This window comes from Homarus americanus, unplaced genomic scaffold, assembly GCF_018991925.1.
Source record: "Homarus americanus isolate GMGI-L3 unplaced genomic scaffold, GMGI_Hamer_2.0 scaffold51476, whole genome shotgun sequence".
NCBI lineage: Eukaryota > Metazoa > Arthropoda > Malacostraca > Decapoda > Nephropidae > Homarus > Homarus americanus.
Window position 1 is genome coordinate 3,999,577 of NW_024736148.1, and position 16,396 is coordinate 4,015,972.

The window sequence follows — 16,396 nt, forward strand, 5'->3', positions numbered from 1 at the left end:
GTCATGGTTGATCACTAAAACAAGGGTGAGGACATAACACCCTGCACAGTGATGACTAGTCAGGTGTTTCAACAAACCATGGGGCCATGAAACACTATCTCAATACAATAAAGGGGTTCCCCAAGAAATTTCTGAAGCTTGCTGACTCTCCTGATTTCTGGGGTGGGGTTGGGTGGGGTGAGGAGCTGGTCTTGGGATTCATAGAAAGATTTTCCCTTTTAATTTCCATGCTGCCAGCAGCTGGGTATTGATGGTCAAGATCAATTAGGAAAAAATAATAATAAACTGACAATTTTAAATATGTAAAGACAAGACATAAATGTGTTGAGAGAAACTTAAGAGTACTGTACCTGTATTAAAAAAAAAAAACTAATCATGTCAAAACCAATACACTAGTCTTTAGGGAAAACCCTAGAATTAAATTATACATGCCACTCCTGAAATGACACCTTAACATCAAGGTACTACTATGATATATTGTGACTTTAGCTTGACAGAGAAGCCATATCTTCATAATTTTTCTATTTAATTATCTGTGGCTCTAGATAGTAATTAATGGAAAAGATGCATATGTGTACAAATGTAATTGTATGCTTGATCTAAAAGATGGCAGACATGGCATATAAAGTAAAGTACTGTACTTCGAAAATTTAACTATTGTGCAGTATGATGTTAAGGGGTTTCCTGTGAGTGAATATTTATGCACATACTGTACCACAAAAATTTTCAAGTACAGGTACTGTATATTAATATTAAAACAACAGAAAAGTGTATGTATGAACACATTAAAAAGAGCAAGGATGATCCATGCATGCACATTCTCTCTCTCTCTCTCTCTCTGTCACACACTTATTTACATTCAGTGTATTCCCTCACTGTCAAAATCTTTTCATGTACATACCTTTGTTCTGTCCTTCCCTTCAGTTTGTCAAGTAACTATTCCCAATCAACTCATTGGTTAACTCAAATGCCTCAGTATCATACAAACACATCAATGAACATTACATGTAGTGACAACTTGCAGCTTCTCTTTCCAGAGTTAATAGTCAAATACCACTCTTGCTGTTAAAGTTTCGTGCAGTATCTGTTGACTGAAAAATAATATAACAATCAGCTAAACTATTGAACCATTTACAGTATGATATATAACATTTGTGCTTGAATTCAATGAAAGTCTCTTCATTTAACATTACAACTGGACACTAATAGTCACTTTATTTTGTGAAGTAAATTTAGATGGTGGCAAAACAAGAAATGCCACAATTTCATTTACCGAGAGTTCACATTTTAGCTAAGTTTACATCAACTTTGCCTACAATCCATGTTATGTTGCCCTTACAAAAAATGTGACAATCTCATTCTTCCAACATGATGAAACACAAAAAAAGTAAAATGATAAAAATTACTGGTTGTTGCATGAGCTAATGAGAACCATTCACGAAGCCACGAGTGTATTTGTCAATGCAAATGTTGCACATTGAAGCCAGTAATACATACTGTACTGTATTATGAAAAATCCATTGCATTCCACTGCTGCTACCCACAAATATGAGGGCAAATTATCTGATACCTTTGTATAAGTTAGCAACAATCAATAAACTTGAAAAAGGTGAGCCAGCTAAATATATAACACAGTAATACGGCACTTCTTAACTTCCTGTCCACAAAAAATGATTTTATTTTTTTAGATTTTATGTCAATGTGCGTGGCGAGGGGATGGAAAGAAAGACTCACTCAAAAATTAAAATACAAGATTTGGATACTTTGATAATGAGAGTACTGTAGTTTAAAGACGCAATGCATAAATTATGTAGTTTCCTGACCCATTCTAACTGATAAGGTAGTGTAAATGTTTTATCAACTATGAGAGGAAGGGAATATGATGCAATTACTGGCTGGCTCTTAGGGTCAGTGGTACCTGTTTTGCAAAAGAATTTTGTATACAGGTGATTATTTTGGCTAATGGTCCCTGGCTTCCAAATTACCAGTAATGTACTGAATAACCTATCATTATATCACAATGTAGTTTAGGTGATCACCCTGTCAGTCCCAATGGTACATGAATCTGTGGCAGTTTACTCTGTAATGCCTCCTAATTGACACTGTATACTCAAAACAAAAACTAAATTAAAGTAAAAAAAAAAAAAAAAATAACTTAAGTACAGGTTGTACCTCTCTAGTCTGGCAACCTCAAGACCTGACCGGTGCTGGACCATGAAAATTCATCCTTTTCCTGGACAGATAGAGACTTGCACTTACGTTAGCACCACTTTCACTGCTTCGTGGTCTCTTTGAAGACATATTGAAGGGTTAAATGTCGTACAGTAGCTTCTCAAATTTTGTGAGTTTTTAATTCAACGTTTTTTATTTGGACACACAAAAAAGCCACTACATAATTTAAAATTTAGATGGCGGAAACTCGAATTTTGACGGGTTTGAGCGGCCCGCCAACTTTCAGACGTGCACAATCGTGTAAACAGCGTCATTTCTCTTATGTACAAAAGATTCATTATTGTTTATTATTGAATGTCTATTTTATTGAATTAATGTTTATGTGTGCAAAATGAGCAATATAATTCATTAATAATACGTAGAATATTAAAACACACGAGGAAATGAGAGCGCATTGTTTTCATTGATTACAAAACCAGTGACCGAGTGGTTTTACATATAAAATATGAAAATAAGACCCTGGTTGCAGCTGTATTAACATTAATGTAAAAAATTAATATGGTTGGTTTAAGTAATGTTAATAAATAGAACAATAAAAGTAGCAAACCATTAATGTTAAAGAAAAAAAGTGAGACTGCGTGTATGTAAGTGCGCACATGTGAAAAACATATCGACATTACTCTCCATAAGAATATGAAAGCAACACTTATTTACTGTTCATATATGTTTTAATTAATGCTTCTGATTTTTTTTATTGAATTAATGTTTGTGTGCAAAATGAACAATACAATTCATTAATAATTCGTGAAATATTAAAACACACGAGGAGGAGACGGCTGCTGGCATTGTTTTCTTTAATGTTTACAAAATCAGTGACTGATTGGTTCTACATATAAAACAAGAAAAATAAGGCCCTGGTTGTAGCTGTAGTAAAATTAATATGGTTGTTTGAAGTAATGTTATTTAATGTTAATAAATGGAACAATATAAGTAGCTAATCATTAAAGGTAAATGAAAAAAGTGAGACTGCGCATATGTAAGTAAGCACATGTGAAAACATATCGTCATTACTCTACATAAGAATATGAAAGCAACACTTATTTATTGTTCATATATATATATATATATATATATATATATATATATATATATATATATATATATATATATATATATATATATATATATATATATATATATATATATTAAAGGGTTAAATGTTGTACTCTGTATAGACAAACAGAGAGAGAGAGCCGAACTGCCGGATGTAAATAAACCTTAATTTCCCGCGGCTTTGTTGTTGTTCTTTTACGGGGATTAGCCCACCTGGGCACAGGTCACTGACCCACATTGGGGCCCGAGGGACGAAAATGTAATACTCCTGTAATAATAATAATAATTCAGATAAGTTAAAAAAAAAAAAAAAGTTGCTTATCTACCTATTGGGCAAACTAAAATCGTTCCGGATCACGGGAGTTTCCGGACCACAGAATGCCGGACTAGAGAGGTACAACCTGTATCACAAACAGTATACAGAGTACTGCAATATATAAACCAAGAGTTATAGTCTTTCACCAATGCGGATGCAGTTTCAATTCCCTGAGCTGGATGTGAGAATGGTACAGTATTATCATAAAGAACATAAGAATGGAGGAAACTGCTGCGAGCCTATTGGCCCATACCAGGCAGTCCCATTTACACCCAGCCCCTATAGCTCATATATCCATCCAATCTATGTTTGAATCTATCCAGCGTATTCGAGTTAATGATGATGTTTGATAATTTGCTCCACTCGTCCACCACTATTTCCAAACCAATGTTTACCTATTTTGCGTCTAAATCTAAATTTGTCTAATTTAAAATTATTTACGAATTCGCTCCTGGTTGGATAGTTTGACTATCTTTGTAATGTCCCCTTTGTTTCCATTTATACATCTCTATCAAATCGCCCCTCACTCTGTCTCTCAAGGAAATGCAAATTAAGATGCTTTAAACTGTCTCTGTTCTCAAGGTTCCTAATGCCCGGGTTTAGTCTTGTCATTCTCCCCTGAATTCTTTCCAAGGATTCTATATCCATTCTGTAATACGGTGACCAGAATTGAACTGCATAATCCAAGTGAGGTCTCACAAGCACAAGATATAGTTTTAGGATGACCTCGCTTAGTCTTGTAACTAAGACTCCTTTGTATGAACCCAAGTACTTTGTTAGCCTTGTTTTGAGCAAATACACATTGTTTAGTTGGCTTAAGATTCCTGCTTATCATTACTCCTCAATCTTTCTTGCAGTCAAATTTCTCTATAACATTGTTGTTCATCTGGTATCTGGGTTCGCTGTTTACATCTCCAAGACTGAGTACTTTACATTTGTCCACATTGAATTTCATCTGCCATTTTTCAGATTATAAATTTTTTTTTAGATCTTCCTGTAGTTTTGCGGAGTCCTCGTCAGATTTAATTACACGCCCTATTTTAGTGTCATCAGCAAATTTACTTATGTTGCTGTCTACGCCGATATCTACGTATGTCGTTTATTTATATAATAAATAATAATGGTCCAAGTACTAAGCCTTGGGGTACTCCACTAGTGACGTTGCTCCAATTTGATTTAGTGCCGTTAATGCTCATTCGCTGTTTCATGTCCTGTGACCACGCCCTAATCCATTTTAGAATATCTCCTCCAATGCCATGAGCCTCCACTTTTCTTATTAGTAGTCTTTCGTGGGGGACTCTGTCGAAGGTTTTGCTAAAGTTGAGATATACTGTACTACATCATAATTGTGCCCGTCGTCCACTGATTCGAAAACAGTTGAAAAGAATGTTAATAGATTAGTTAGACATAAATCATTGATCAACTTGTGCTTCTCCAGGTGATTTCGAATACTGTAGTTTGAAATTAGTGCTTACAATAATTTACCTACAATTGATGTTAAACTGATTGGACGGTAGTTAGAGGATAGTGATCAATATCTCCCTTCTTGAAAATCGGTATTACATTCGCTATCCTCCAGATTTCTGGTACTACACCCGTTTTTAAGGACATGTTAAACAACTTTGCTAAGGGCATACTAAGCTCTTCCTTACATTCCTTTAAAACTCTGGCAAATATCTCATCAGGACCTGGTGACTTATTAGGCTTTAGTTTGTCTATTTGCTAACTAACATCATTACTAGTCACTACTATCTCGCTTAATCTATTTTCTTCCCTATCTCTGTATATAGTCGGTGCCTTGGGTATCATGTTTAAATTTTCGGAAGTGAAAACTGTTGAAAAATATTTATTCAGATTATTGCTCATTTCTCCGTCATTATCCGTTAGCTCGCCGGTATCTGACTGTATTGGTCCAATCTTTTCTCATGTTTTAGTGTGATAGGTTTGAAAGAATCCATTGGGGTTTGACTTCGCCTCCCTTGCTACCTTCAGTTCATTATTCCTCTTTGCTTTTCTTATCTCGGTCTTTACCCTACCAAACACTGCAGCTGATAACTGATGGGAAAAATTTACCAGCCAAATTGTTACTCTCAGAACAATTATTTGAAACAGCAGAACTCCACTGTATCCAAACTCACATTAATAAAACTATTTACTGTGACCACTGAGACTGTTACAAGCTGTGACCACTGAGACTGTTACAAACTGTGACTACTGAGACTGTTACAAACTGTGACTACTGAGACTGCTACAAACTGTGACCACTGAGACTGTTACAAACTGTGACCAAGAAGACTGTTACAAACTGTGACCACTGAGACTGTTACAAACTGTGACCACTGAGACTGTTACAAACTATGACCACTGAGACTGTTACAAACTGTGACCACTGAGACTGTTACAAACTGTGACCAAGAAGACTGTTACAAACTGTGACCACTGAGACTGTTACAAACTGTGACCACTGAGACTGTTACAAACTGTGACCACTGAGACTGTTACAAACTATGACCACTGAGACTGTTACAAACTGTGACCACTGAGACTGTTACAAACTGTGACCACTGAGACTGCTACAAACTGTGACCACTGAGACTGTTACAAACTGTGACCACTGAGACTGTTACAAACTGTGACCACTGAGACTGTTACAAACTGTGACCACTGAGACTGTTACAAACTGTGACCAAGAAGACTGTTACAAACTGTGACCAAGAAGACTGTTACAAACTGTGACCAAGAAGACTGTTACAAACTGTGACCACTGAGACTGTTACAAACTGTGACCACTGAGACTGTTACAAACTATGACCACTGAGACTGTTACAAACTGACCACTGAGACTGTTACAAACTGTGACCAAGAAGACTGTGTGACCACTGAGACTGTGACCACTGAGACTGCTACAAACTGTGACCACTGAGACTGTTACAAACTGCTGACCACTGAGACTGTTACAAACTGTGACCACTGAGACTGTTACAAACTGTGACCACTGAGACTGTTACAAACTATGACCACTGAGACTGTTACAAACTGTGACCACTGAGACTGTTACAAACTGTGACCACTGAGACTGCTACAAACTGTGACCACTGAGACTGTTACAAACTGTGACCACTGAGACTGTTACAAACTGTGACCATGAGACTGTTACAAACTGTGACCACTGAGACTGTTACAAACTGTGACTGTTACAAACTGTGAACTGAGACTGCTACAAACTGTGACCACTGAGGCTGCTACAAACTGTGACCACTGAGACTACAAACTGTGACCACTGAGACTGCTACAAACTGTGACCACTGAGACTGCTACAAACTGTGACTACTGAGACTGCTACAAACAGTGACCACTGAGACTGTTAAGCAACTGTGACCACTGAGACTGTTACAAACTGTGACCACTGAGACTGTTACAAACTGTGACCACTGAGACTGTTACAAACTGTGACCACTGAGACTGTTACAAACTGTGACCACTGAGACTGTTACAAACTATGACCACTGAGACTGTTACAAACTGTGACCACTGAGACTGTTACAAACTGTGACCACTGAGACTGTTACAAACTGTGACCAAGAAGACTGTTACAAACTGTGACCACTGACACTGTTATACATTGAGCCAGTTACATACTGAGATTGTAACACAGATTCTGCACACTGTAACCATTGACACTGTTACACATTGAGCCTGCTACACTGAGACTGTTAAATACTGACTGTTATACATTGAGCCAGTTACATACTGAGATTGTAGCACAGTTGCACACTGTAACCATTGAGACTGTTACACATTGAGCCTGGTACACACTGTAACCACTGACTGTTACTGACTGATCACTAAGACTGCCACACAGTGTGACAATCAAAATCCAGGACACTGTTTATGGTCACTACATCAAAATCCCAATTACTGCCCAGTGTCAGTAAATCCTACAACTGAGATAATTCTTGGTCTAATCACCTTGATTTTCAGCCATTCCTGTATGATATCAAGCATATGTGAGTACTGACCGTTCATTTCTAACTAAAGGACCCGTAAAATCTATTATGTCTACACATTATTTATACCTTAGAGTCTAACTCAACAAACCACCGGACAATTGCTCTTCATGCTTTGGATTACTAAATAGCCTGTAAACTCCCAATTATATGACAGAAACACAGTCTTGTTTTTATGACAAGAGTGATGAGAACACAAAGGTTAAAAGCTTTCATTACAGTGATTTACTACCATAGCAAATGATCTGCAAGTCACAGTTATCACAAAAGATAGATCACCTTACAATATAAACCTAAAGATCACAACTATTATTCTCCTGGTTATGCACCCAGCAGGGTATCAGAAAGACTTAAGTAAATTTAGTGGCAGTTCACATAATGAGGACAGAGTTCCAAGAAAACATGATAAGCTATGCCACCATGATCCAGTCAAGAGTTATCACTCTTCAAAGTTTTAATTCATTCAAGAATCTGTAGTTATGTGGAACATATGAGAAAATGTATCTGTAAGAACAATTAGTTACATCCTAGTGTTCCCTCCATCCTGCAGTGATTTGCCTGATGAATTTCACCTGCCATCAGCCTGTGATGGCACTTTTTTGCATAGCATAAGCCTAAATTATAAATTTTCTGTGAGGGGTCAGCTTCGCTGTAAAGACAATCACACTGGTGGTTCTAGTTTGTCATCAAGAAATTAACTAATTCTCAAGCTAAGCACTTATAACATGTACTAAACAGACGAAGATATGAACTTAATCATCTGTTGTTTCACCCACACTTCACATTAGGAAAAATTTTATGTTAAGAAATAAACTAAAAAAAAAATTATACACTAAAATTTTGTTTCCTGAGCCATTGAAATTACATATTGTATAACACAATGATAGACTTTGTACACACGATATTTAAAAATATTCTTGAAGTGACCCTCAGCTCCTGAACCTTAGCTCTACAGACATGTTATTTAATTACAGTACTTATTTTAGGAAAAAAAAAAAAAAAAAACACTCCTAGACCAGCAGCATCCACTAAAATATGTCACACACTTTCCGGTCACCTTACACTCAAACACCTTACTGCAGACACTACCACTCACCTTACATGATATTACAACCATGTTTATTATGAAAACTATTTCCTGCATGCTTCATGAAAATATTCCAAACCTCAAATAATTAATGAATGCTTTCTGATAGTACACACCAGTGTTATGAGACAAGTACAGTATATAAGAAAACTCCTACAGTTTTTATGTTGGTGACCCCTAAGTAAGAAGGCTTAGCTTAATCGGGGAACTTGAGTGTGATCAGCTGTGGACAAACAATATACAGTAGTGCCCCTTCCAACTTTGCCGGGCTGTGGGATCAAACTCAAACCTACTGGGTTAGGCATCAATAATTATCATAATATAATGAACAGAATAAGAATCCTACAATCAATACATTATATAAAAATAATAATTATCTCTTTTGGTGAATTATGAGAACAACACTGATGCTAAGAACAAAAAGAATATTCCAAATAAATGTCAACAGAAGAGGATTTTACTCTTTTATCTCCAGTACTTAATAATTTGCAGGTTATTATAAATTCTGCTGTCTACAGTAATAAGACTCAGTCTGAAAGAATCTAAAAAAAAATATCACTGTTATCGATATTTCTTAACTTCTAACTGAACCATATCAAATGCTGTGCTTCTTTAGGAAAGCTCCATCCCCCCAACTAATAAATAAAGATGGATCACAGGTCTGGTAAACCATACACTATTAATGTGTGAATGTCATTGATGCAGTTACTTCACATGTATCCATATATTCATTACTTTACTTCTCTTTCAAATTTTGAGGGCTGTATCAGAGGAAACAACAACACCAACAAAGGATAATATGGTAGGGATATGGTGCAATAAAAGTGTAGAAAACAATAGGAAAGTGCTGAACCAACAAGTAAGAACACTCCACACATGTTTCCTCATATCCTCAATACAGTATAAAAAAATAGTTTTAACCTTCAAGTAATTCTTATAAAATTTAAATACTCTACATTACAACTTCCAAGACACAATAAAGAAGAAACCCTAAGAGCATAACTATTAATTTGAGCCTTAAGCTAATGTTTCACAGGTATGACCAATGTCTTGTTTATGATGGATGGATGGTGTGATGATGTTAGTATGGTGAAAGTCTCTAGCCCCTAAATTTATCGGTAACTGTACTAGTGTTCTGCAACAAATGACTGAATGACTTAAATACTGAATAAGAAGAACAAATATTTATTGTAACAACATGAAAGGATACATAAATTTTCTACGGTCAAGTAATGAAATGCCTAGCGACTATACTACTTTCAATTCTGATCTATGTAGAGAAAGTATACAACTTCTGTATCTTAACTTAAAAACACAACACTGCAGCCAACACTAACAGAAGCAATGCTGGAGGAATGTATCAATGAAATATTTGCCACCCCCATCTACATGTGTCTCATACACAGCCTGCATCACATGTATTGTTTAAGGTTCTTTATTATCTTTTCATTTTAAAACAATCTTTTACAACTCACTTCAGATATGCAAGAAGACAATCACAACTTCCTTTCATACATTACACCTTACACTTACCAAAATTAATTATAACTCTTTTCACGTGTTTCAATATACTCCTTCCAATTGTACAAATTTACATAAAACTATTAATATTATCTATCTGAGAGCTTACTGTCAAGTTGACTGAATGTGTGCGTAAACAACCTTGAACTCTGAGAAAGATACACCACAGGCAACAGCTGATGGGGGACAGAAGAGATACATGTGTGGTGCTCGTAATTGTTCCTTTTGTATTAGATGAGAGCTGTTGCATGCTTATAGTAAGTGCTGTACATCCTAACAAGTAACATGTACAATATGAGCATTAATAAAGGAGACATGTTATATGTAGCATCCACCTCAACTTATAATAGAGAGGGTACAGGATATCACTACAACTCACCTACTCATTACATGCCCAACATATACCCAACACAATTTATTCTCCAACATAAGTTCCACAAAGATCTTTAGGAGCAACCAGCATTTGTTGCCAGATACCCGAGGTCTATCATTTTTGCATATATGTGAGGTAGCCACTACAGCAGCAAGTTGAATATACTTACCTGGTAATACACAGCAAGTGTTTTCCAACATCAAAGAAACGATTACTGCACCATCATATACCTATTTACACACATCTTAAGTTGTGTTTCTGGAAAATCTGAAATACTATGCAGTACATTCATCAAAACATACCATAATACTGATGGACTGTTCAACAATCATTCTAGGTTACATATGCTTGAGTGGGTTATGTGTCTGTCCCTCCATCTATAACAAGAACTGATGCCTACAGTAGACCCTGTACTAGGAAGCATTGTCAACATTTGAATGAACATAACAAAATTAAATTGCCCAAAGTACAGTAAAGTCCCACTGAACGAGTAGCCAATGATCAAGAATTTTGTTTAATGAGCCCAGCCTTGTTAGACAGTGAGCCTAGAGAACAGGGTGGCATTTGTTTTCAGGGCACAGCACAGGCCAGTATCACCTATGTACTTGTGCTGTCCATATCACTCTTTGGTCATTCAGAAAGCATTGTAGATTCTAACCAGGTTTACAGTCCTTAATATGTCTAAAAACAAACACAGTAGTTATTGTCACAGTACAATAGAGCAAAATGAAAACAAAGTGCTTGTTATCAAAGATCATTTTTCCTCTTGAGATGCTGGTGGCTGCATATGCTTGCCAGGTAACTCAATCCCCCACTTCAATTTTCAACACTTCAGCTCCAAGTTAATTAGTACTGTAAACAGGTACTCCTCGACTTATGACCTACTCGACTTACGACCACCCGGACATATGACCGCCGCAGTTGTATTAAATATTTTTCAAATTACGTATTTTCGAGTCCCGACGTTAGTGATCGCGCTGTGTACTGACAAAATTTTCGTTTGTAATTCCCTTTAAAATGGCTGGCAAGTGTAAAAGTGAGAGTTCTCGTGGTGCTGAGAAAAAAAAGAGACACCCATTTTAGATTTTCTATGTATTATTTTCGCATTTTCGACTTGCGACCAATTCGACTTACGACCTGGTCGTCGGTCCCTAACACCATCGTAAGTCGAGGACTGACTGTATATGAATACAGTATAGAATAGAAGATAGAATATATTATCACATTTTGTTTTCTATAGAAACTTTAGCTATCTGGTGGGTTACCAAAGTGTTTATACAGGTATTGGTATCTGCTTATAGGAAGATTGTAATTACTGTACAGCACTTGGAGAGTATTTGGGAAAAAAAAATTAATATACAGTAATTTAACTAACTTCAAACAGCTATTAGTCTTCACATTAAAATGCGTGATAAACTGCTGTCTCTGTTTAAACATCCTGCTGACCAATGTCACAACCATAATGAACTGTGAGCTAGACATATGCTCCCTTGTGAGACATTATTCGTTGATGCGGCTTTCTCACTAATAAATTTTGCATGAATCTATTTAGCAAGTATATATTTTGTGATAGGTTCTTGTCACTGCAGCTGCTACTTCTAGAAGCTCACAGCACCACAGATGGTATTTGTCATTTGTTGTTGCAATGTTTATGCACCACACCAGTTACCAATTGCAGGGTCAAAATACTATAAGCTGGTGCACATACAAGTATATACTATGGAGTGTTGGGTTGAAAATCTTTGGGTTGGAACACATCTCTGCTTTTAACATGGGATCCTATGGAAAAATGGGTCCCATTGAATGAGAATTCACCTAACAAGCACTCTTTCAGGAATGAATATCACTCGTTCAGCAAGACCATTCTGTACATTTGGCAAGAATAAATTCAATAATAGAATAGAGGTTGGGTATCCCTTATCCGAAATGCTTGGGGCCTTAAGGGTCTCGGATTTGGGATATTTCGGATTTTGGAATACCTAATATCTTGTATACAGACCCTATATAATGCAATAGCTCACCCAGCAGGGATGGGGCCAAAGTCTATGCACAAAATTCATTTATATTTCATTTACAGGATATATGGATGCATATATTCTACAGGTAGTTTTATGAAATATAATTTAATAATGTTGGGTATAAAATATATGATAAGATGTACACTAAAGACCCAGAAAAGTAAGCAATCACTACCGTCTGTTTGGCATCGCCATGACACCTGATTCTGAGGCGCCAAGCAGCCTGTGTCTTGCCTTTATTCAGTACACATACACACTTACCCTAGTAAATGTTATTATATATGCCATATTCACTGTATTATCTACCATAAATATAATGAAACAAACTTTCGGGTTTCAGAGCATTTCGGACTTGGGAATTTAGGATAAGGGATACCCAACCTGTACTGTAGTGTGCACACACACACATCACTTATTCAAAAAACAAGTCATAAACAATTCTAACCATCATGGCTTAAATGTTTTTTACGATTGAGCCTTGGTACAATAACATCGTCAGATTTTGGTGAAGACTGTTGGGACTTTGGTGTGTTGCCAATATTTTCTGTACAATCACACCAAGGTGTTACATATCTATCACACTCTAACTCTACATTCAAGATTGTCATAGGAGCACCTTGAATTGTCATCTGAAATACAAAAAAAAATTACTAAAGAGATACATTTTTTGTAAGTACAGTAATGGTGAAGAGCTTTGAAAGTTTATGTACGGTCTCCAAAAAAACTATCGTTAGCCATGGGATCGATGTGATTTGAGGCTTTCCAAGCAATGTTACTCGACCTGTTTCTGAACAGTTGGTAGTTCTACAAACTTGACCTTTGAGCATGAATGACTATAGACGTTTTCGAATGATGTTAATCCTCCAAGGTTTCAGATATATTACATGAATTGGAGTGGATGTCGTAAATGGACACCAAAAATCATGCCAGTCATCAACAGGATCTTACATCAAATGGAGTGAGGAATTATCGGGGAGATGTAGCAAGATGTGAAAGGTGTTATTATTGCCCTTCACAACGAGGGTTTACATAATGATGGGATAGTGCGGTGAACTGGGGTGAGCGAACCCACAGTATCACGATGGCTTAGGCGCAATGAAACTGCTGCTGCTACACTGAAACTTACAACTACAAATGTCTTACTATAGTTCTGTTCCTGTAAGTTCCTTGATTTGAAACCTTATTTCGGTGTTAAACCAGTACAATTTACATATCAGTAATATGGCAGAGCCCATGTAGACCATTACGTATGTTGTATATTTTTGTAGCTGCTCACTCTAATATCAAGTACTATTTGCTTAGACACTCTTTATAAATCAGACCTATCGTGATTGACACAAGTAGGTATATTGTGGAACTTGGTATAAATGAAACTCCATTACTACAATGACGGAACGGTGAAATGTCCGTTTTGACGTCTCGGTTATGATGTTCCGAAACATTTCCAGTAAATGTATATTTCAGTGTTATTGTAATCATCAGTCACTGGCTTGTTTACATATGCCTTGCTTCTACTCAGCACTACACATACATTAATATAGCTTAATGAATTTCTTGTTATATAGAAGTATCTAGTACTGTATGCCCCACAAGGACAACTCCCTCCCCCAATCCTATCCCCATCTCTAGCTGTTGCTGATATGGCAAGCGGATGTACCAACTTATCATGATGCGCCGGGAATCGTATCAAAGCATTTCGTCTAGCGTTTCAAATTGTAGCGACTGAAAATCTAATGATACTTTTTTGGGGGACTGTACAAGCAATAGCCTTCAAATTCTGTTCTTCTTTCATATGAGCTCGTCTGATCATGATTAAAATCACAGATAGTAATCTCTCAGTTAGCAGGAATCAAAGTTTCCATTATCCCCCCCCCCATTTTTTTTTAGCATTTAAGAAATTAAGGGAATATGTCTGTTCCAGGCATTCAAATGAATTTCTGAGAGATTGCATCATGCATTGACTTGTGCCAAGTGCATGGGTGGGTAGGCACAAGGTGCTCCTGAGCTACAATGGCTACTACTGTCAATTGACTGCATGGGACACCGATGATTGGCTGATGTATCTCACAGCCTATCTCCTCAAACTCGAGCATCATGACACTCTTACTTCATTGTCTGTTGCCATTGTACAACCTTGTTCACTCACTCACTGCTATTTTTGCGTATGATGTGTTGTGCAGTACTCTACCAGGATATAATCAGCCAAGAACACCATTAAAGCAGTGTTAAGATGTAAAAAGTGATTAGAGTTATGTATACTGTACTGTAATACTGTACATTCAATAAGCGTGAAAGTACCATATGTACAGTACAATACTGTACATAGTAGAGTGAACAGTGTATGCTAATGTGTAGAAGGTTTATGTAGTATATAGTGCAAATACAATCCCTCCTTCAAGGTGGGAGAGGAGCGTGACAGTTAGCAACACCTGCTACAGGACAAAGGCAGGCCATGCTGTATCATCATATCACCATTTGGCCTGCCTGCATCACAAGCTTCAGATGACAGTATTTGCTGGTGAGTACAGTACAGTATAGTTGTATACAGTACTGTAGTATATTGTATTTATTTAAAATATGCTATAAATGAGGTACTCTGGACCATAGCCTGCTATGCATTGGAAACAGAAAATGGAGGAAAATGTAGTTAAAGAATTTTGAATTTTAAATTGCGATAATATTTTAACCAATAATGATACCGGACTGATTTATCTTGTATAATATGGCTAATGACATGTAGGTCTATGCACTGTAACATAAAAAAAAAAATTATTTTACCAAAAATCATTATAAGGGTATGATTTTAAAAATAGCAATATCGACTATAAAACGTATTCGGCATGCCCTGACATTTCGCGGATGATACCCTGGATGTACCCAAGAATGTCTAAGGGTAGTTTTAAAGTTGCTGGCATTTTTGCAGCTGGGACAGAGAGCCATTCATTCTAGAGACTAATTTCTTTTACATGTATTGCATATGTGTGTGCGTGTGTAGACACAAATGCACAAAACACATACAGATAAATAGTAATGGGAAAATCCTTTCCCAAATAATCAGAAACAAACAACAAAATGTATTAAAAATGTAAGAGTCTACCATCAAGTCAACTCCGTGCTTTCTTATAACTTTAATAACAAAGCAAGGAATTGACTTGAGGGTAGACTCACATATTTAATACATTTTGTTTTGTTTCTGATTATTTGTGAGGGGATTTTCCCATTATTATTTATTTGTACGTGTGTAGACACACACACGCAAAACACTACACTACACTATAATCACCCATTTTGGCAAAATAGTGGCAATAAACAAGGTGTGTATCACTTAAGATAACAATCAAAGTGCTCACAACAATCTCGCTCTGTGGGTGGCGGGTGGCTGCAGATACAAATAAAAATACTGGTTTGCAATTGGTTGAAATACTATGACAATTAAAGTTCCCACTGGCCAACAATGATTTCAAAAAGTACATCATGTGTCACGTCATGAAGAGAAAATGAGCATGATCGTCCTGGTTTGATGGCTGGCTGCCGGTGTAGGCGTGTCTAAGCGTGCTCGGGGAGGAATGTTCGACATACAACAGTCTTTTCAGAAGACTCTCACCCACATGTAAAGGTTCCCAATTGACTTGCGTCTTATCCAGGGGACGGAGGAGGGGTTAGGGAATACGTTGCTATAAATAACATGTTTTCACGATACTGTATAATTGCTTAGATTATTGTACAGAACATCTCACATATACTGTACAGTAGTGTTTGCATCAATAACTACAGCTCTGAATCTGTCTG

The 16,396-nt window shown here is 36.7% G+C and overlaps 1 protein-coding gene and 1 long non-coding RNA gene across 4 annotated transcripts in view; both read right to left on the reverse strand.

Moving 5' to 3' along the window:
• Positions 1–9,864: 9,864 nt before the first annotated feature.
• Positions 9,865–11,565, reverse strand: LOC121872063. The gene is made up of 2 exons (XR_006090016.1): positions 10,532–11,565; positions 9,865–10,457 (listed from the first exon to the last, which is right to left on the reverse strand). It is a non-coding gene; the product is annotated as an uncharacterized LOC121872063 (long non-coding RNA).
• Positions 11,566–11,662: 97 nt separating this feature from the next.
• The window catches only part of LOC121872064 (beta-1,4-galactosyltransferase 7-like), a 39,543-nt gene continuing 34,809 nt past the window's right edge, over positions 11,663–16,396 (reverse strand). For all 3 annotated transcript variants that reach the window (XM_042374742.1, XM_042374741.1, XM_042374743.1), the window contains exon 9: positions 11,663–13,236. In XM_042374742.1, the coding sequence (XP_042230676.1) occupies positions 13,048–13,236 (189 nt within the window). In that variant the 3' untranslated portion in view covers positions 11,663–13,047. The remainder of the gene's footprint in view (positions 13,237–16,396) is intronic.